The sequence below is a fragment of the Chiloscyllium punctatum genome, chromosome 44 (assembly GCF_047496795.1).
Source record: "Chiloscyllium punctatum isolate Juve2018m chromosome 44, sChiPun1.3, whole genome shotgun sequence".
Taxonomy (NCBI): Eukaryota; Metazoa; Chordata; class Chondrichthyes; order Orectolobiformes; family Hemiscylliidae; genus Chiloscyllium; species Chiloscyllium punctatum.
Genome location: NC_092782.1, coordinates 20,100,769 through 20,123,174, shown reverse-complemented (window position 1 = coordinate 20,123,174; position 22,406 = coordinate 20,100,769). Strand labels below are relative to the sequence as shown.

At 42.9% G+C, this 22,406-nt stretch overlaps 1 protein-coding gene across 3 annotated transcripts in view; it reads right to left on the bottom strand.

The window, feature by feature from the left end:
- LOC140466786 (dynein axonemal heavy chain 3-like) overlaps window positions 1–22,406 on the bottom strand; it is a 601,941-nt gene that overhangs the window by 275,153 nt on the left and 304,382 nt on the right. For all 3 annotated transcript variants that reach the window (XM_072562421.1, XM_072562422.1, XM_072562423.1), the window contains one exon: window positions 21,424–21,565. In XM_072562421.1, coding sequence (XP_072418522.1) covers window positions 21,424–21,565 — 142 coding nt within the window. The remainder of the gene's footprint in view (window positions 1–21,423; window positions 21,566–22,406) is intronic.

Genomic DNA, 22,406 nt, shown 5'->3' with positions numbered 1-22,406 from the left:
GTAATAACTCAAGTAGATATTTGATTAGGAATCAGTCACAGGTCAGTGAATACAGACTGGATCCTACACACAAAATTATCTCAGTTCATTTTATTTTCTGCGGAGGCAGTGTTTATAATTTGAGTTGATATTCATCAATCCATATTGACATTCACATCTTCTTAAGTAGAATGAAGCATTGATTTTCAATAAGTAATGACTCAGTCTGCTCTTTGCCCTGTATACCTTCATTATCTTTACTTGATTAATGTGTTCTCTCACTGACTGCACAAATTGTGAAGGTGACATAGAAATTGCCCGAAATGTCGATTCTCCTGCTCCTTGGATGCTGCCTGACCTCTTGCGCTTTTCCAGCAACACATTTTCAGCTCTGATCTCCAGCATCTGCAGTCCTCACTTTCTCCTACCTGAGACTGTGTCCCTGGTTCTAAACCCCCAGCCAGGGGAAACATCTGCCTCACATCTAGTCTATCCAGCCCTGATAGAATTTTATACATTTCAAACATTTTCCCTCTCATCCTTCAAACCAATAATGAATACAGACTCAGCCACAACAATCTCTCCTCATAGGAAAATCCTGCCATCCTCAGTATCAGCCTCAGTATATTCATTCTGAGGTAGGGAAACCAAAGCTATACACAATACTCCAGGTGTGGTCTCACCAAGGCCCTGTATAACTGCAGGAAGACATTTCACCTTCCTAATTGCTTGTTGCACCTGCCTGTACTGTATAAGGCAACCCAGATCTCTTTGTACATCCACACTTCCCAATATATCACCATTTAAACAATACTCTTCCTTTCTGTTTTCACATTGTGCATTTTAGATTTTTTTTTAAAGATTAGATTCCCTATAGTCCACACCAACCCTCCGAAGAGTAACCCACCCACAAATGCATCTAACACTACGGGCAATTTAGCACGGCCAATTTACCTGACTTGCACATCTTTAGACTGTAGGCGGAAATCCACACAGACACGGGGAGAATGTGCAAACTCCACACAGACAGTCACCCAAGGCTGAGATCGAACCTGGGGCCCTGATGCTGCAAGGCAGCGGTGCTAACCGCTGAGCCACCGTGCCACCCCTGTGATATTGAACAATAGCAGAGGATAGTTTCAATCCATTGACCGCTGGGTTATGGACCCAGCACGCTCCCGCTGCGCCACTTGGGCCTCTTCTACCCATTTAACGAGAAGGTACTGCACCTGCCATGTATTTGCCCACTCACCCAGCTTCTCTAAATCACTCTGAAGCCTCCTCCCAACCTCCTCACAACGCATTCCAGTTTTGTGTGGTCAACAAACTTGGAAATAATGCACTTAGTTTCCTTATCCGGATCATGGATATATATTGTGAATTGTTAGAACCTAAGTATTGAACCCCGTACTCCACTAATCACTATGTATCACTCAGGAAAAGACCAATTTATTCCCACTCTCTGTTTCCTGTCTGTCAAGCAACTCTCGACCCATGCCAATATATTGGGGTGGCACAATAGCTCAGTTGTTAGTGCTGTTACCTCACAATGCCAGGGACTTGGGTTCAATTCCAGCCTCAGCTAACTGTCTTTGTGGGGTTTGCGCATTATCCTTGTGTCTATGTGGGTTTCCTCCCACAGTCCAAAGATGTGCAGGTTAGGTAAATTGCCCATAGTATCCAAGGATATGTAGGCTAGGTGCATTAGTCTGGGGTAAATGTAGTATGATGGGTATGGGTTGGTTACTCTTCAGAGAGTCAGTGTGGACTTGTTGGGCTGATGGGCCTGTTTCTATACTCTAGAAATTCTATTATTGCCACATGATTTAACTTTTAATGAAGGACCTTATCAAAATACCTCTAAAAATCCAAATACACCAGATTCACTGACTGTCCCTTATCTACTCTACAAATTGCATCCTTGTAAAGCTCCAGTAAAACTCCAGTAGAGTGCTGCTACCAACCCTCATCTTTGCTGTTTTAGAATGAGCAAACAAAACAAAATTAGTGTCTTTAGCCTCTGAGGAGATTTCAAATGAAAATCAAAATTTCTAAGGAACATACATATTTAGAGTTTTGTGTTTTGGGGCTGATGATGCATCCCACCTGCTGGTCTCTAAAGGCCTGCGTGAGTTTCCTTCACAGTTTCCTCAGACACAGTTGCCTCACTGTTGAACCCAGGTCTCTGGCATTGTGAGGTAGCAGTGCTAAATGGAGAAATGACAGATGGAGGATGGAAATTGGCAGATGACAAGTATGAAATATTGAATTTTGGTAGGTCAAATGCAAGAATAAAGTATACAGGAACTGGCAGGACCTTGAGGAGCATTGATTTACAGAGGGGTCTTAGAATACAAGTCTGTAGCTCCACAAGCTGATCCACCTTCAAATCCAAAACTGGCTACAAACTGACTGAAAGACTTGGTAACAAACTGTGATCTATTGTCTCCCATTACCACACTAGGGGTCTCATGTTAAAGAGTCAAAAAGTCCAACAGCATGGAGACAGGCCCTTTGGCACAAACCTTTCCATGCAGACCAAAATATTCATCCACAAACTCCATTTTCCAGCACTTGGCCCATATCCTTTTCTGCCCATGTATTTGTCCAAACACCTTTTAAATGTTGCTAATGTGCCCGCCTCAACCACTTCTGCTGGCAGCTTATTCCATATGCATACCACCCTCTGTGTAAAACCTTGTCCCTCAGCTTCCCATTTAATCTTTCCCCTCTTATATAGAACATAGAACAGTACAGCACAGTACAGGCCCTTCAGCCCTTGATGTTGTACCGACCTTTTATCCTACTCTAAGATAAAATGAAGCTACATACCCTTCATTTCCCTATCATCCATGTGCCTATTCAAGAATCACTCAAATATCCCTATTGTATGACTCTACTACCACTGCTGGCATTGTATTCCACACACCCACCACTCTCTGTGTAAAGAACCTACCTCTGACATCTCCCCCAAACCCTCCTCCAATCACCTTAAGATTATGCCCCATGTGAGAGCCATGGGAAAAAGTCTCTGACTATCCACTCTTATTCCTCATCATCCTGTACACCTCTATCAAGTCACCCCTCATCCTTCTTCGCTTCAATGAGAAATGCCCTAGCTCCTTCAACCTTTCTTCATAAGACATGCTCTCCAATCCAGGCAGGATCCTGGTAAATCTCCTCTGCATCCTCTCTAAAGCTTCCTCATCCTTCCTACAATGAGGCGACCAGAACTGAGCATAATATTCCAAGTGTGGGCTAACCAGGGCTTTATAGAGCTATAGCCTCGCGACTCTTAAACTCAATGCCCAGCTAATGAAAGTCAACACATCATATGCTTTCTTAATAGCCCTATCAACTTGGGTGGCAACTTTGAGGGAATCTATGGACATGGACCTCAAGATCTCTCTGTTCCTTCATACTGCCAAGAATCCTGCCTTTAACCCTGGAACTTGCATTCAAATTCGACCTTTCAAGATTAATCACTTCACAGGTTGAACTCCATTTGCCACTTCTCAACCCAGCTCTGCATCCTGTCAATGTCCCGTTGCAACCTACAACAGCCCTCTACACCCTCCACTGGTTAGAGTCATAGCTGGCACAAAGGAAGATGGTTGTGGTTGTGGAGGATCAGTCACCCCAGCTCTAGGCCATCTCTGCAGGAGTCCCTCAGGGTACTGTCCTAGGCCCAACAATCTTCAGTTGCTTCATCAATGACCTTCCCTCTGTCATAAGGTCAGAAGTGGGAATGTTCGCCAATGATTGCATAGTGTTCAGCTACTCCTCAGATACTGAAGCAGTCTGGACAATGTCCAGGTGTGGGCTGACAAGTGGCAAGTAACATTCGCGCCACACAAATGCCAGACAATGACCATCACCAATAAGAGACACTCTAACCACTACCCGTTAGCATTCAACAATAGTACTATCACTGAATCCCCCACTGTCAATATCATTGGGGTTAACATTGACCAGAAACTCAAGTGGACTCACCACATAAACACAATGGCTACAAGAGCAGGTCAGAGACTAGGGATACTGTGGCGAGTAACTCACCTCCTGACACCCCAAAGTCAATCCACCATCTATAAGGCACACGTCAGAGTGTGATGGAATACTCCCCACTTGCCTGGATGAGTGCAGCCCCAAAGAAACTCAAGAAGCTTGACACCATCCAGGACAAAGCAAACCACTTGATTGCCACTAAATCTACAAATATTCAATCCCTCCACCACCAGCGCTCAATAGCAGCAGTTTGTACCATCTCCAACGTGCACCGCAAAAATTCATCAGACAACCTTAGACAGCACCTTCCAAACCCATGACTTCCAACTTGCCTCCTCAACCTTAAGTAAACTTCCCTCTTCCTCTTGACTAGATGTTCCAGATTCCTTGTCAACCAAGGTTCCTTCAATCTACCACTACTTCCTTGCCTCTGTGGTACAAACCTATCCAGCACTATAAGCAAGTGTTCCCTAAACAGCCTTCACATTTTGAGCATTTTCCTGAGAATATCTACTCACAATTTATCTTAAACTGATGCTCTGTAGTCCTTGATTCCCCAACCCTGGGAAAAAAAACTGAGTGCATTCATCCTTTCAATGCCTCTCATGATTTTATACACTTCTAGAAGATCCTCACCACCCCCCCCTACCCAGTCTCATACACTCTAAAGAAAAAGTCCTCGTCGCTCTAACCTCTCCCTATAACTCAGTCCCTTTAGTCCTCGCAACATCCTTGTGAATTTCTTTTGCACTCTTTCCGGTTTAATAACATCCTTCCTATCGCACGGTGGCCAAAACTCAACACAGTATTCCAAGGGTGGACTCACCAACGTCCTGTACAACTGCAACATAACTTCCCAACTTCTGTATACATGTAAAACATACTCACATTAAAAAAAGAACAAAGACAACCCAGGGAGATCAGTAGCTGGAAGATTGCAGACAGAGACTGTGTGGTCTTAAGATGACATTAATGTAATTTTTAATAAGTGTGTTATAGGAACAGCATTTTTTTTATAGAATTGTGGTCAGATAGTAAGTAATTAAGAAAAGGGGGCTTGGATTTGTGAATAATTGTTGTTTAGTGTTCAGTATTAGAGTTAAGACAATAAATTGTTATTTTTCTTTAAATAGTGGAATTTAGGAATTCTCTGTCACTCACGGTGCCAAAAGCCTTCCTCACTGTCCTGTCTACTTGTGACTCCACTCTCAGAGAACTGTGCACCTAAACTCCAAGGTCCTTCTGTTCCACTACACTCCTTAAGTCCCTACCATTCACTATGAAACTCCTATCTTCATTTGACTAGCCAAAATGCAAGATCTTACACTTACCTATATTAAACTCCATTTCTCAGCCCACTTCCTGAGCTGATCAAGATCTTGCTGAAATTTTTGAGAACCTTCCTCACTGTCTACAATACCACCTATTTTGGTGTCATCTGCAAACTTACTAATCACGCCTTGTACATTCTCATCCAAATCGTTGATATAGATAACAAACAGCAACAGGCCCAGCACTGATCCAAAGGCACTCTACTAGTCACAGGCCTCCAGTCCACTATTACCCTCTGCTTCCTACCATCTAGCCAATTGTCTATCCAATTTGCCAGCTCCCCTTGGATTCCAGTGTAGCCTACCATGTGGAACCGTATAAAAGGCCTTACTGAAATCCAAATAGACTACATCTACCACCCTGCCCTCATCAATCTTCCTGGTCACTTCATTAAAGAACTCTAACAAATTTGTGAGGCATGATCTCCCACTCACAAAGCCATGCTGATTACTCCTAAATAAACCCTATCTTTCCAAATGTATGTATATCTTATCTCTCAGATTCTTCTCAAGTAACGTATCTACCCAGGAGGTTAGGCTTTCTGGTCTATAGTTCCCAGGTTTTTCTTTGCAGCCCTTCTTGAATTAGGTCACAAAATCCGCTACCTTCCCATCTTCTGGGACCTCAGCTGTGGTTAATGATGGTGCAAAGATATCAGTCAGGGCCCCTGCAATTTCTTCCCTAGCCTCTTGCAGGGTTCTTAGATATATCTGGTCAGGGCCAGGAGAGTTATCCACCTTCATGAACTCTAATATATCCAACACCTCCTCTACTGTGATATGGACTGTCCCCAAGGTATCATCACTAGCTTTCACCAAATTCCCAAGTCTTCATGTCTTTCTCCATGGTAAACACAGAGGGAAAATATTCATAGAGAACCTTGCCCATCTCCTGCAGTTCCACACCTACATGTCCACTTTGGTCCTTGATGGGTCATATTCTCTCTCTAATTATTCTTTTTCTTTAATATACTTAAAGTATCTCTTTAGATTCACCCTAATCTTCTCAGCCAAAGCTATCTTGTGCCCACTTTTTGCCCACCTGATTTCCTTCTTCAGTAAGCTTCTGTAACCCCAATTTGCCTCCTGTGATTCCCTTGATCTCAGCTGCCTGTACCTGAGCCATATCTCCTTCTTTTTCTGGTTAAAACCTCCAAATCTCTTGTCATCCAGGGATCCCCCCTCCTGCCACCCTTGCCCTTCGCCTTCACAGGAACAGATGGACCTGTTGTTGTGATTATTTCATGTAATACTCTGACATTGACTCTGCGTGGTGGTGGGATATAACATTTTCACCCCTGTTCATTGTGAAAAAATAATTACAACTATTAGGTAAGATCATCCATCACTGTAAACAGTTTTGTTCCCATTTGTTCTCATGATTTGCTGGGGAATGGAATGGCAGTCAGTGCCTCTCTGTGTTCAGACCTGTGAATGGCACATGTTTCACAATCAATTCCAAGGTTCCTGATCTCCTTTTGGTTCCCTGGCCGGCACATGACCTCTGATCTCTGGGTGTGCACTTGGTGGTCCTCAAGTTTCCATCTTGTCTACAATGTTGTCCCACAGCGAAGCTTGAATAACCAGCCTTTCATCAAATAGCAGCAAGTCATCTGAAACAGTGAAATGTTGTTGAAATAGGTCATCATGTTCAACCCATTGGGCCTTTGGTCTGGTCAACCTTTGCCACAATTGTGACAAATAAAAACACAATCCTGGTCTTTCCTTTGTTTCTGTTGGACGTGATTGAGCTTCTTTCTCGTTGCTGGCCATTGGCTCAATGTGGCCTTAGAATATGATTCAGTTGCACCAATGAATTCCCCATCAGTCAATGGAAGGCTGCCAATAGTCACCCTGGAGACTGTGTCTGTCACTGTTGGAGCTTTCCATGCACATATTTAGCCTCGTAGGCAAACCTCATCAGGAAGATTAGGAACCTCTGAATCATGGTAACATCTTTGCCAATTCTTTCTTGATAGTAGGGACACTAATAGTTCATCGTCCATCTCTATGAGGGCTTGCAGGCCAAAGATGTAGTCTGAAAACCTCTTGCATGCACAAGTGACCAAGCAAGACTCTTTTTCTGTAACTGTGCAGTGTGTCTCCATGTTTGACAATGCTCTAGGTGCATTATATCCTAGTTGCTGACATCCATCTGGTTGTTCCTGTAACAGCAGGATGTTGATCATGGGGGATTCAGTGATAGTAATGCCATTGAATATCAAGGGGTGGTTGGTGGATTGTGTCTTACTGGAAATGGTCTTTATCTGGCACCATACAAATTCTACAAATAATATCATTTGAAAAATCTCTGGAACTAAGACAATCCATAATGGCATTCTGTCGTGTCAAATATTCCAAATGGAATGAAAAATGTCATAATCAGTCTTAATTGCTGTTCTGCTGGCACCTGCCTATGCCCGCTGTTGGCATTGAGTTTGGATAGTTTTGCTAAACTCTCAATAACAGTCATTACATTGGAGATTTTCCTTGCTGTTGAGCTGTTTTAAGTCAACACATATTCTGATGGTGACATTGAGTTTGTGCAAAGTAACCATGCCTGAGGACTAATCCATTAGTTTTGTCACTGGGGAAATCTTAACCAACCTGGACATTTTCTCAAGTTGCTTCTGAATTTGATTCATTAAGAGATATGAAATCCTCCTGGGTGTTTAACAGTTTAGCATCCTCCTTTGATGCTGTATTCAATATTGAGCTTGCCTCACCTGCAAACGATTTATCCTGTCTCAAGGTGTCTTTTACAGCTGTGCTATTGTAATTCTTTAATCTTTTGAACAACATTAAGTGTAAAACATTCCTTTCTTTTATCGGTCAGAGTACTGAGTACAGGAGTTGGGAGGTCATATTGCGGCTGTACAGGACATTGGTTACCCCACTGTTGGAATATTGCATGCAATTTTGGTCTCCTTCCTATTGGAATGATGTTGAGAAACTTGAAAGGGTTCAGAAAAGAATTACAAGGATGATGCCAGGGTTGGAGGGTTGGAGCAATAGGGAGAGGCTGAATAGACTGGGGTTATTTTCCCTGGAGCATCGGAGGTTGAGGGGTGTTCTTATAGAGGTTTACAAAATCATGAGGGGCATGGATAGGATAAATAGACAAAGTCTTTTCCCTGGGGTCGGGAGTGCAGAACTAGAGGGCATAGGTTTAGGGTGAGAGGGGAAAGATATAAAAGAGACCTAAGGGGCAACTTTTTCACACAGAGGGTGGTACGTGTATGGAATGAGCTGCCAGAGGAAGTGGTGGAGGCTGGTACAATTGCAACATTTAAAAGGCATCTGGATGGGTATATGAATAGGAAGGGTTTGGAGGATATGGGCCTGGTGCTGGCAGATGGGACTAGATTGGGTTGGGAAATCTGGTCAGCATGGACGGGTTGGACCGAATGGTCTGTTTCCACGCTGTACATCTCTATGACTCTATGATTCTATTTTTCCTCAAGAAGGAGGTTTCCTGTTTATGACTTATGTACACATTCCGCCCTATCAGATATCCTTTCCCTGTTGTAGTGTTACTTGTAACATACCTTTAATGTCGAGAGTTCAGCACATAACTTCATATCTGCAGTTTGTAACTTCTGTTTTTGTAGCCATGGTATTTGCTCTTATAGGGTGGTGACACTTGCCCCGTATCAAGCTTAAAATCAATGAGATGTTCTTTGACATAAACAATTTCTGTCAAACTTGAATCACCAATACAATAGCAAATTTGGAGCATTTTCCTTGTCTGCAAGACTTTAATCTCTGCATTATAGTTATGCTGTAGTATTTTCTTGTAATATCACTATGAATTTTGTAATATGCTGTGGTGTGTTACTTCCTTTAAGTTTCAAATTTATTTTATAACAATTGTATCTTTGTACAGTTTACTGTGGATTCTTCTGTCCTTTGGTTTCATGCCTTCTGGAGGTTTTAATGACCTCAAGGTGGAGGTTTCCTGCTTTTTCTTGGGAAAAATCCAGGCTTTTCCTATCTTTTATGTTTAAAATGGAATGCATAGCTCTTTGCACAATTTTCTAAATAAAACTCTGTGGCTGCAGCCTTAATAACTCTTTCCACTAAATTTGCATTTAGGTTGTGAACGTCCCAGCCTACCACAAAATTAAAATTCTTCTAACGTTTGCCTTCCACTGGACTCCGTTTTGAAACTCAAGCATACTTTCATCTTAAATGTGCTTGGCAACTTTTTTTTGATTATGTGGCTTCGGTATAAATTAATTTTCTGACTCTCACTCTGTCCACTGTAGATGTGCCTGGTGGAGCCAGTTTGGTGACGATAGTAGCGTTGCTCTGTTTGAAGGGTACATTCTTATTTTCACTTCTCTCCTTCCCAGCTTGGTCTTTTGACCTATTATTTCCCATAAAAAATTCCAATTTGATTTCTGGGGTTCTAAACTGCTCCTACAGGCCCTCCTCCTGTAAGGGCTTCCCAGTATGTCCATGTTTGACCCTCTTCCCAGCCTACTTGGGGTTTCTTGTTAATGTTTCCTTCTGTAGTGCTGTGCTGCCATTATTTACAATAAGTGCTGTGGAGACCTTCTCCATTTACAGGTGCACAATCCTTTATCCGAAATGCTCAGGACCAGCTGGTTTTTGGAATTTAGAATTTTTCGGTTTTCTGAATGAGTGACAGTTTGATGGTGAAATTTTTAAAATATCCTACTGGAGGAGCAGACTCACTCAGTAAAACAGGCCTTGAGAGAGAATTGGGGCCTGCTGGTGCTGGGCCATGCCCCCACATGTCACATCTGAGTGACACGCATCGAGTGGGTGTGGAGTTGGGTTCATGAGAAAAAGAACTTCACAAAAAAACCTTTGGACTTTGGAGCATTTCAGATATTAAAGAGGCCATTGGTCTTATCAGTAATATGCAGTTTATTGCATGACAGCAATGGATATATCTAATATTGACTAGTTAAACATAATCAGGAAGCAGGGATGACACATCCGTCTCCATCATGATCTTGTACTAGATTTCCTTCTTCTCTCTCCAAAGACTGTGTAATGTAATCAGATTAGGTGGAGCTTAATGCAGCTTCATGCACTAACACTTTCAGAACCATTACCGTTTACAATAATTGCAAGCCCTAAAGCAAGATTTGAAAGGATTATAAGAGATAGGATCTATAATAATCTAGAAAGGAATAATTTGATTAGGGATAGTTTTGTGAAGGAAGGTCATGCCTCACAAATCTTATTGAGTTCTTTGAGATGGTAACCAAACAGGTGGATAAGGGTAAAGTAGTTGATGTGGTGTATATGGATTTCAGGAAAGCATTTGATAAGGTTCCCTATGGTCGGCTATTGCAGAAAATACGGAGGCATGGGATTGAGATGATTTAGCAATTTGGATCAGAAATTGGCTCGCTGCAAGAAGATGAAGGATGGTGGTTGATGGGAAATGTTCACCCTGGAGTTCAGTTACGAGTGGTGTACCACAAAGATTTGATTTGGGGCCCCTGCTGTTCGTCATTTTTATAAATGACCTGAATGCGGGCATAGAAGAATGGGTTAGTAAATTTGTGGATGACACAAAAGTCAGTATAGTTGTGGGCAGTGCGGAAGGATGTTATAGGTTCCAGAGGAACATAAATAAGCTGAAGAGCTGAGCTGAGAGGTGGCAAATGGAGTTTAATGTGGAGAAATGTGAGATGATTCACTTTGGAAGGAGTAACAGGAATGCAGAGTACTGGGCTAATGGTAAATTCTTGATAGTGTGGATGAGCAGAGAGATCTTGGTGTCCATCCCTGAAAGTTACCATTCAGGTTGATAGGATTGTTCAGAAGCTGTATGGTGTATTGGTGTGTATTGACTGGAAATGCTATAACTCTAGTTCATTGGATGAATCAGTTTTTGTCCAATGTGTGCAGGAGGGTTTCTTGACACATTATGTCGAAGGGCCGACAAGAGGGGAGGCTATACTGGATCTGGTGCTTGGTAATGAACCAGGCCAGGTATTTGATTTAATGATAGGTGAGCACTTTGGAGAGAGTGACCATAATTCAGTTATGTAGGTAAAAACAATAACTGCAGATGCTGAAAACCAAATAGGGGATTAGTGGTGCTGGAAGAGCATAGCAGTTCAGGCAGCATCCAACGAGCAGTGAAATCGACGTTTCGGGCAAAAGCCCTTCATCAGGAATAAAGGCAGTGAGCCTGAAGCGTGGAGAGATAAGCTAGAGGAGGGTGGGGGTGGGGAGAGAGTAGCATAGAGTACAATGGGTGAGTGGGGGAGGAGATGAAGGTGATAGGTCAGGGAGGAGAGGGTGGAGTGGATAGGTGGAAAAGAAGATAGGCAGGTCGGACAAGTCTGGACAAGTCAAGGAGACAGTTACTGAGCTGGAAGTTTGAAACTAGGATGAGGTGGGGGAAGGGGAAATGAGGAAGCTGTTGAAGTCCACATTGATGCCCTGGTGTTGAAGTGTTCCGAGGCAGAAGATGAGGCGTTCTTCCTCCAGGCGTCTGGTGATGAGGGAGCGGTGGTGAAGGAGGCCCAGGACCTCCATGACCTTGGCAGAGTGGGAGGGGGAGTTGAAATGTTGGGCCTCGGGGTGGTTTGGTTGATTGGTGCGGGTGTCTCGGAGATGTTCCCTAAAGCGCTCTGCTAGGAGGCGCCCAGTCTCCCCAATGTAGAGGAGACCACATCGGGAGCAACGGATACAATAAATGATATTCAGTTATGTTTAGTTTAGTGATGGAAAGGATAGGTACATGCCACAGGTACATGCAGGGGATGGGGACAATCAACATGTGGTTTAAGGAACAGATATTGCATGTTCTTATAGAACATAGAACATAGAAGAATACAGCGCAGTACAGGCCCTTTGGCCCTCAATGTTGCGCCGATCCAAGCCCACCTCACCTACACAAGACCACTATCCTCCATATGCCTATCCAATGCCTGTTTAAATGACCATAAAGAGGGAGAGTCCACCACTGCTACTGGTAGGGCATTCCATGAACTCACGACTCGCTGAGTAAAGAATCTACCCCTAATATCTGTCCTATACCTACCACCCCTTAATTTAAAGCTATGCCCCCTCATAATAGCTGACTCCATACGTGGAATAAGGTTCTCATGGTCAACCCTATCTAAACCCCTAATCATCTTGTACACCTCTATCAAGTCACCCCTAAACCTTCTTTTCTCCAATGAAAACAGCCCCAAGTGCCTCAGCCTTTCCTCATATGATCTTCCTCCCATACCAGGCAACATCCTGGTAAACCTCCTCTGCACCCGTTCCAGTGCCTCCACATCCTTCCTATAGTATGGTGACCAAAACTGCACACAATACTCCAGATGCGGCCGCACCAGAGTCTTATACAACTGCAACATAACCTCAGGACTCTGGAACTCAATTCCTCTACCAATAAAAGCCAGTACGCCATATGCCTTCTTCACCACACTATTTACCTTGTTCTTGTTAGGTATTTCCCTGTCAAGCAGGGAAGAAGTGATAATTTAAGGGAACCGTGGTTTACTATAGAAATTGCATCTCTTGTTAAGTGGAAGAAGGAGGCTTATGTGACGATGAGACAAGATGGTTCAGATGAGGTGATGGAGAGTTACAGATTAGCTAGGAAGGATTTAAAGAGAGAGTTAAGAAGAGCAAAGCGAGGACATGAGCAGATTTTAGCAGGTAGAATAAAGGAGAACCTTAAAGCTTTCTATAGGTATGTGAGGAATAAAAGGACGATTAGGGTAGGAACAAGGCCAGAAAAAAAGACAGAAGTGGGAAATTGTGTGTGGACCCTGTGGAGATTGGAGAGGTGCTAAATGAATATTTCTCATCTGGTTTCACTCAGGAAAAGGAGAATATTTTAGAGGAGAAGAATGAAATATAGGATATTAGATGAGAAAGGATTGAGTTTAGTAAGGAAGAGCTGTTATCAATTCTAGAAGGAGTGAAAGTAGACAAGTCCTCTGGGATGAATGGGATTTATCCGAGGGTTCTCTGGGAAGGTAGGGAGGAGATGTTGGAGCCTTTGGCCTTGATCTTTGAGTTGTCATTGTCTACAGGTTTAGTACCAGAGGGCTGGAGGATTGCAAATGTTGTGCCCTTGTTCAAGAAGGGCAGTAGAGATGACCCAGGTAATTATAATTTGGAGATGCCGGTGTTGGACTGGGGTGTACAAAGTTAAAAATCACACAACACCAGGTTATAGTCCAACAGGTTTAATTGGAAGCACACTAGCTTTCAGAGCGACGCTCCTTCATCAGGTGATTGTCGCTCCGAAAGCTAGTGTGCTTCCAATTAAACCTGTTGGACTACAACTTGGTGTTGTGTGATTTTTAACCAGGTAATTATAGTTAGTGAGCCTCACTTATGTTGAAGGAAACATTTTGGAAAGGATTATAAGAGATAGGATTTATAGTCATCTAGCAAGCAACAAGTTGATTTCAGATAGTCAACATGGTTTCATCAAGGGCAGGTCATGTCTCACAAACCTCATTGAGTTTTTTGAGAAGGTGACCAAGCATGTAGATGAAGGTGGGGCAGTTGACATGGTGTACAAGGACTTCAGTAAAGCCTTTGATAAGGTTGCACATGGTAGGTTGTTGAAGAAAATGCAGAGGTATGGGATTGAGGGTGATTTAGCAGTACAGGTTAGAAACTGGCTTTCTGTAACAAGGCAGCGAATGGTGGTTGATGGAAAATATTCAGCCTGGAGTCCGGTTACTAGTGGTGTGCCATAAAGACCTGTTTTGGGACCACTGCTGTTTGTCATTTTTATAAATGACTTGGATGCAAGCAAGGGTGGATGGATCAGTAAATTTGCAGATGACACTAAAGTCGGTGGAGTGGGACAGTTTGGAAGGGGGACTTGGGTAAACTGCAGAATTGGGCTGAGAGGTGGCAAATGGGGTTGTGAGGTGATTCATTTTGGGAAGAATAACTGAAAGGCAGAGTACTGGGTCAGCGGAAAGATTCTTGGTAGTGTGGATGTGCAGAGGGATCTTGGAGTCCATGTACATAGATCTGTGAAAGTTGCCACCCAGATTGATAGTGTTGTTAAGAAAGCATACGGTGTGTTAGGTTTTATTGGTAGAGGGATTGAGTTCTGGAGCAGTAATGTCACGCTGCAACTATACAAAATGCTAGTGCAGCCACACTTGGAATACTGTGTACATTTCTGGCTGCCCCCCATTACAGGAAGAATGTGGAAGCATTAGAAAAGGGGCAGAGGAGATTTACCAGGATGTTGCCTGGTCTGGAGGGAAGGTCTTATGAGGAAAAGCTGAGAGACTTGGGTCTGTTCTCATTGGAGAAAAGAAGGCTAAGAGGGGATTTGATAGAGACATGCAAGATGATCAAAGGATTCGTTCGGGTAGACAGCAAAAGTCTTTTTCCTAGGTTGATGATGTCAGCTTGCACGAGGGAGCATAGCTACAAATTGAGGGATGATAGATTTAAGACAGATGTCAGAGGCATGTACTTTACTCAGAGAATAGTAAGGGTGTGGAATGCCCTACCTGCCAATGTAGTTAACTCAGCCACACTAGGGAAATTTAAACAATCCTTGGATAAGCACATGGATGATGATGGGATAGTGTAGGGGGATGGGCTTAGATTGGTTTCACAGGTCGGCGCAACATCAAGGGCCAAAGGGTCTGTTCTGTGCTGTATTCTTCTATGTTCTATGGTGTGTTAGCTTTTATTGGTAGAGGGATTAAGTTTAGGAGCAGTGAGGTCCTGTTGCAGCTGTATAACACACTGGAGCGGCCGCACTTGGAATATTGTGGACAATTCTGGTCGCCAGAATATAGGAAGGATGCGGAAGCATTGGAAAGGATGCAGGGGAGATTTACCAGGATGTTGCCTGGTATGGAGGGAAGGTCTTATGAGAAAAGGCTGAGGGACTTGAGGCTGTTTTTGGCATAGAGAAGATGGTTAAGAGGTGACTTATTAGAGGTATACAAGATGATCAGAGGATTAGATGGGGTGGACACTGAAAGCCTTTTCCCTCAGCTAGCACAAGGGAACATAGCTTTAAGCTGAAGGGTGATGGATATAGGACAGATGTCAGAGGTAGGTTCTTTACTCAGGGAATAGTAAGGGCGTGGAATGCCCTGCCTGCAACAGTAATGGAAGGGCCAACATTAAGGGCATTTAAATGGTCATTGGATAAACATATGGATGAAAATAGAAAGTGTAGGTTAGATCTGCTTTAGATTGGTTTCACAGGTCAGCGCAACATCGAGGGCCGAAGGGCCTGTACTGTACTGTAATGTTCTATGTTCTAACCAGAATTTAGTGATTCATTGCTGAGACTGACTGACACATGGCTGAGAAAGCTGAAAGTTATGAACAGTCTCAGGGATATATTATCATAGATCATTTCCCTGTCAAAGCATGGTTGATATGACACCCCAAGGAACTGCTTTCAGTGTTTATTATAATTAATACACTAAACGATTAGCAGATCAATTTTGTTAACTTGTTCAGCCAGTAAACATTTCAACAATCTCCAAAACTGTAACATTGGTGCATGTCTCAACTAATTGGATATTACCAGTCAGTTTCTGCAGAATATGGGGAGAATTAATCAATCTCTATTTCATTGCTCTTTTGATCAATGCCAATTAGTCCAGTTGCAAACTAAAGCCCACCTTCTATTTTGAACATTAAACTGTGCTCAGGCACTTGTCAATAACATGTCTGATTCAGCACAGTTACCATAGCGACCTGTCTTCCAGCAGAATTAAGTTGGAAAATTGATTGTTCACACAATCTTTTGTTCATGATTAGACATGTCTGTTGCAATTAAGGTTAAATTTGGAGTGAAAACTGCTTTGTGATGACGAATGAAATGCTTTCAATGTTGACAGCCGGTTCTTAACGTTGTTAATACTGTTTTTTTTTGTAAAAACCAGGAGAATTCAGCCTTGTGCAAGCTTCTTTGCTATATGTTGCATTTGATGGTTTTCTTTCTGCAATTGCTTGGGAGCATAAGTCAAATACAGGAGTCTGGATTTTCTGATTTTTCTGCTGCGTTGAATTGTGTTCAAATTTGTATTTGTTTTTAAGAAGCTTTTCTTGTCTCAGGTTTTCATTGCAATTCTATAGCATCCTTCATGAACCCAATTGGGAAAGAGGTTTGGAATGTAATTTGAAAAGGTTTTGCGTGTTGAAATATTACTGAGAAAGTGGTAACCTGATGCATCTAAAATTGTCATCATCAGAAAGGGGAAATATTGTGATCAGAGTCTGTGACCTGTCATTAATCTGGGTTTGAAGTCACTGCAAAAAACTATCAAAGCCATGTTTTGGTTTTATTGCTGTCAGACGTCTGTTGTTTTAGTAAATTTTACAACTTAGAAGCTTTGAGACAGTGATCTTACTATTTCATCCTTTAGAATGCTCCACAAGGTCTACCTCTTTGATCAAGCTCTTGATCATCAGTGCTTGTGTCTGTCAATATCAGGCGACTGACTGTGTGGAGTTTGCACATTCTCCCCGTGTCTGCGTGGGTTTCCTCCGAGTGCTCCAGTTTCCTCCCACAATCCAATGATATGCAGGGCAGGTGAATTGGTCATGCTAAATTGTCCATAGTGTTAGGTGCATTATTCAGGGGTAAATATCGGGTCTGGGTGGGTTAGTCTTCGGAGGGTCGGTGTGGACTTGTTGGGCCGAAGGGCCTATTTCCATACTGTAGGGAATCTAATCACCTGTTAGAATCAGCAAAGGTGGCAGTTCAGGTGTGTTGATGTATTGTCATCTCCAGAACTTTCCAGAAAGGATCAGGGAGAAATTTCTTAAAATTTAATCAAAACGTGTCACACACCGCGTAAACTTGTATAATAGCCGATTTTTGGAATAAATTAGCTCTGGACTTTTGGTACAAAATCTCCAAACTCTTGGTACTCATTACTTGTCCCCACTGGGGACATAGATAGAGTTTAGATTTTTTGGCTAAAATTTAAAGGTTCACTTATATATAAAATCAACCATCACTTTGAGTATGTATGATATGTATACCTTTACCACTATAGATTAATTCCCAATACTCCGCACACAACAACACGTGATTTCAAGTGGACCATCTCATCAGAGTCCGCTGCAATCTTTTGCCACTACGTTTAGGGATAGAGTTGGTGATGACTTGATAATTCTGGCATTCACATGAGCCAACATAGTAAACACCAATTTCATTTGGTGAATTCGGTCTAAAGGCTGAAAACAAAGGAAAGTGCAGCAACTTACAGCAGGCGAGTTCCATTTGAGGGTAGAGGTAGCCTTGCCCTGGGTTGCAGCGACCAGCAGAAAGCCATTACAGAAACTTCATTTGGATCAGAAAGTATTTACTCATGAAACTGCACAATCAGCGTGGTCAAATTCAGGCTGATCGTGGTGAAAACCCCAGCCCAGCTGAGAGGCACAAGTATATAAGTAAAATCAAAAACTGCAAAACTACCTGAACATTGGCTCTTGTACTTTTTTCCCCCTGTGTAATGGAATTATTCTGGTTTATTGAAATTATATGTAACTCTTCATTACCCGGGTCAATTCCCACCTCGGGCAATTGTCTGTATGGAGTTTTCACATTCTTCCTGTGTCTGCGTGGGTTTCCTCCAGGTGCTCTGGTTTCCTCCCACAGTCCAAAGATGTGCAGGCCAGGTGAATTGGCCATGCTAAATTGCCCGCAGTGTTAGGTGCATTAGTCAGGGGTAAATGTAGGGGAATGATTCTGGGTGGGTTGCTCTTCGGAGGGTCAGTGTGGACTTGTTGGGCCAAAGGGCCTGTTTCCACACTGCAAGGAATCTGATCTAATCTACAATGACATGTCTGCCATGGATAATGATGAAAATAATATTTTGTTGATATTCATCAGTAACTGGGTGAGAATGTGACGTGGTACAAGTTAGTGTACAGGGAATTTGGGTGGGGGGAAGTTGAGTCAGAATTAGACTTCAACTGGAAGAGGGAATGCCAGCATGCTGCTTAACCAACACCTTAACTTCCGTTTTGTGGAAGGGTCACGAGAGCTGAAACAGTAATTCTGATTTCTCTCCACAGATGCTGCCAGACATGCTGAGCTTTTCCAGCAATTTACAGCATCCGCAGTTCTTTCATTTTGTTTTTCCTTATCCTCTGGTGTTTGTCAATACTTACAGAAAGAACAGGACAATGTTAATTTCTTACGATGTGCTAACAGGAAACTGATGACAACTGGAAGGCTCACATCGAACTGTCTGTCCAATGACTAGTGAGTGTAGGATTGAGTTTCCAACCAGTTCATTTCTCCAATGTAACAGAGGCAATTCACCGTCTCTGAGCCAGAGAAACAATCTATTCATTTCCCAGCTCCCCTGTAACTCTGATGGGATCCTAATTTACATTTGAATACAATTTGGAGCCTGGGATGCCAAAAGGTTTTAGAACTGAACATTAGGTCTGGCTGAGGAAGTGTGAAACGTGACAGATCGTTATTGAAAGCCACATTTCAGAAGGATCCTCACACACCCCCTGTATCCCCAATGCCCGAGCTCCATAAGGAAATGATACACAATCCTTGGCAAGAGCTAACCCCATCACCAGAAAACTGCACCCCCCACTCCCCCAGCCTCCCATAACCTCCACTCCCCCCTCCCCCCCCCCCCCCCCCCCACGATTCCTGCTGCATCCATGTTTTTGTAGGCTTCAGGAGAGTGAGCTGCTCTGAGAGCCCTGCTCTGGCCAAACAGCCAGCCAGTGAAGTTGAGGCCAGGTCCTAGCTGAAAGTGAATATTTACATTTTGGAGATTGATTCGTCCAGCTTTCCAGTCAGCAGACCGTGATGGGCAACCACACAGCGTGGGACTGGAGTCACGTGTAGTCCAGACAGGAGGGTGACATTCCTTCTCAGAATGTTCAATGTAAATCTGGATCACTTTCTACCTTGGGCCTCTCATACCTTGCTATGGTGAGATTCTGGGTGTCTGAATTCTTCGGTTCAATTCCAGAAACAACATCTCTGATGGTTGACACACCCATGATCTGCCATTTACACAGACCCTTGAGTGTGGAGAAGCACAGAACCTGTGATCTGTATATATTGAAATGAATCAAAGGGCATATGCAAAAAAAAATTTTCACACAGCAAGTAGTTAGGGTATGACCTGATTGGAAATAGGGTGGAGGGAAGTTTAAATGAGACATTCAAGATGGATGATTATTTAGGTAGAAATGGTGCACGGGGAAATGGGGAAATGGGGAAAAGACAGGTGATTGGTGCAAAGTAATAAAACCAGACATGATAGGCTGAATGGCTTCCTTCTGTGCTGTAAGAAACTTGTGATTCCATGATTGCTGAGTCACCAAAAATAGGTGAGCATGGGCTGACATATGGCAAGTAATATTCATGACACTGAAATGCCAGGAAATGTCTATCGTCAAAAAGAGATAACCTCGTCATGGATCCTTGACCTTCAATGGTATTACCATCACTGAATCCCTAACTATCACTATCATTGGGGTTACCCAATGACTGCATTTGCTACATAAACACTGTGGCTACAAGAGCAGGTCAGAGGCTAGGAATACTGCAGCGAGTAGCTCACCTCTTGACTCCTAAAGCCTGTCCTCCATCTACAAGGCACAAGTCAGGAGTGTCTGGATGAGTGTAGCTCAAGAAGCTTGACACCATCCAGAACAAAGCAGCCTGCTTGGTAGACTTAATTGAGACATATAAGATAATCAGAGGGTTAGATAGAGGTGACAGTGAGAGCCTTTTTCCCCGGATGGTGATAGCTAACATGAGGGCACAAAGCTTTAAACTGAGGGGTGATAGATATAGGACAGATGTCAGAGATAGTCTCTTTACACAGAGAGTAGTAAGGGCATGGAATGCATTGCTTGCAACAGTAGTAGACACGCCAACTTTAAGGGCATTTAAGTGGTCATTGGATAAATATATGGATGAAACTGGAATAGTGTAGGTTAGGTAGGTTTCAAATTGGTTCCACAGGTTGGTGCAACATCAAGGGCCGAAGGGCCTGTACTGCGCTATAATGTTCAATGTTCTATTCACAAGCTGTGTAAGGAACTTCGGTAAATTTCTACAATGCTATCTATCTTGTAGATAGTACACATGCTGTTACTGCACATCTTATGATAGATAGATAGCACTGTAGAAATTTACCAAAGTTCCTTACACTGCACTTCCAAACCCATTACTCCTTCCATCTAGATGGCCAAGGCCAACAGATACATGGGAACACCACCACATTCCTCTCCAAATCACTCACCACCCTGATTTGGAAAAATATCGCCATTCCTCCAGTGTTACTGGGTCAAAATCCTGAAACCCCTTCCCTGGAGCCATTGTAGGTCTGCCTACAGCATGCGGACTGCAGTAGTTCAAGAAAGCAGCTCATAACCACCTCCACAAGGGCTGTTCACATCCCACAACTGAATAGAAAAAGAATCACATAATGCAAGGCAGTGAAGGAAGTTAAACACAAGGGTGCAGATGTTAATTGAGCCAGTGAAGTGACATCAGTGAATAACTTGAAACATGAGATATCTAATAACAGACTGGAGGTAACTGTTGAGTTTATCAAGGGAGGGGGAGTCTGAGGGATAGCATTTACTAAAAGAGAAAATACAGGCAATAAACATTCTAAAAACAGTCAGCACTTTCATCAGATTCTAAGAGACTGCTTAAGATCCTTCCATGAAGGAACATGGGGCAGCATGGTAGCTCAGTGGTTAGCATTGCTGCCTCACAGCACGAGGGACATCGTCTCGATTCCACCTCAGGTGTCTATCTCTGTAGAGTTTGCACAGTCTCCCCATGTCTGCGTGTATTTCCTCTAGGTGCTGTGGTTTCCTCCCACAGTCCAAGGATGTGCAGTTTACATGCATTGGCCATGGGAAATGCAGGGTTACAGGGTCTAGGTGGGATGGTCTTGTAAGGGTTAGTATGGACTTGATGGGCCAAATGGCCTGCTTCCACATTGTAGGGATTCAATGGTTGAACTCAACAGTAGAATCAGCCCCTGATTTGACTGGTAAATGTTTATCCCTTGTCTCATGCTCTTTATATTAAACATTTTACTGAAATGAATAAGAGCTGTGAAATTCAGTGTAACCTTTCACTCACCATGAACATCGATGGTGATGAGTGCAGCCAGGGTTATTCTCGCCATCTTGGTTAGTTTGCCCCGCACCAGGGTGACAATATCGTCAATCTGTTTATTACTTTCCTCCAGAAATTCACTTAGTCCATTCTGTTGAGTGATGGCCTGGAAGAGAAACAAGGCTGAAAGCTATTTGCAAACAGCTCACTTATTTGCGTCACACTAGAGAGATTGACTCTTTTTATTTGTCCATTTCGATTTGTTTTATAGTAATTGATGTTATTGAGTCCAAACTTAAATCTCATTAAACAAACAGAGCAGACAGACATCTCCAATAAGAGTTTGGGTAATTTACCAGAGACCTCTACTTTATCCTCTCACAGAAGATTGAGTATCTTCTCTCCCCATCGTAGATTATTTGAATACATTTCTGGGTGCTGCTAATAAAACAGCAGGAACTAAGTGAATGACATTGAATGTAAATGATAAAAAAGACATCAGCCTCATCCATCACTATTTTGTTTCATTGCATTCAACATCTCTTGTGTAGAAAATTTAATTTTGTTACATTCTTTGGTGATGTGAAATGTTAAATTGAAAATAATTACACAGTGTGAAATAATGTAATGAGGGCATAATGACTTTCTAGCATTTTAGAAGCAGATCACAGAATCCCTACAGTGTGGAAACAGGCTCTTTGGCCTAACAAGTCCACACCGATCCTCTGAAGAGTAGTCCACCCATAACCCATTCCGCCTGTTCTACATTTACCCCTGATTAATGCACCAAACCTACACATTCCTGAACAAGATGGGCAATTTAGCACAGCCAATTCACTTGACCTGCATACCTTTGGACTGTGGGAAGAAACCCATGCAGACACAGGGAGAATGTGCAAACTCCACACAGGCAGTCACCCGAGGCTGGAATTGAACCCGAGTCCCTGGCACTGTGCTGCCCTATTTGATAGTAATTTTGAGTATCGCTGGAACCAAAAGGACCATAA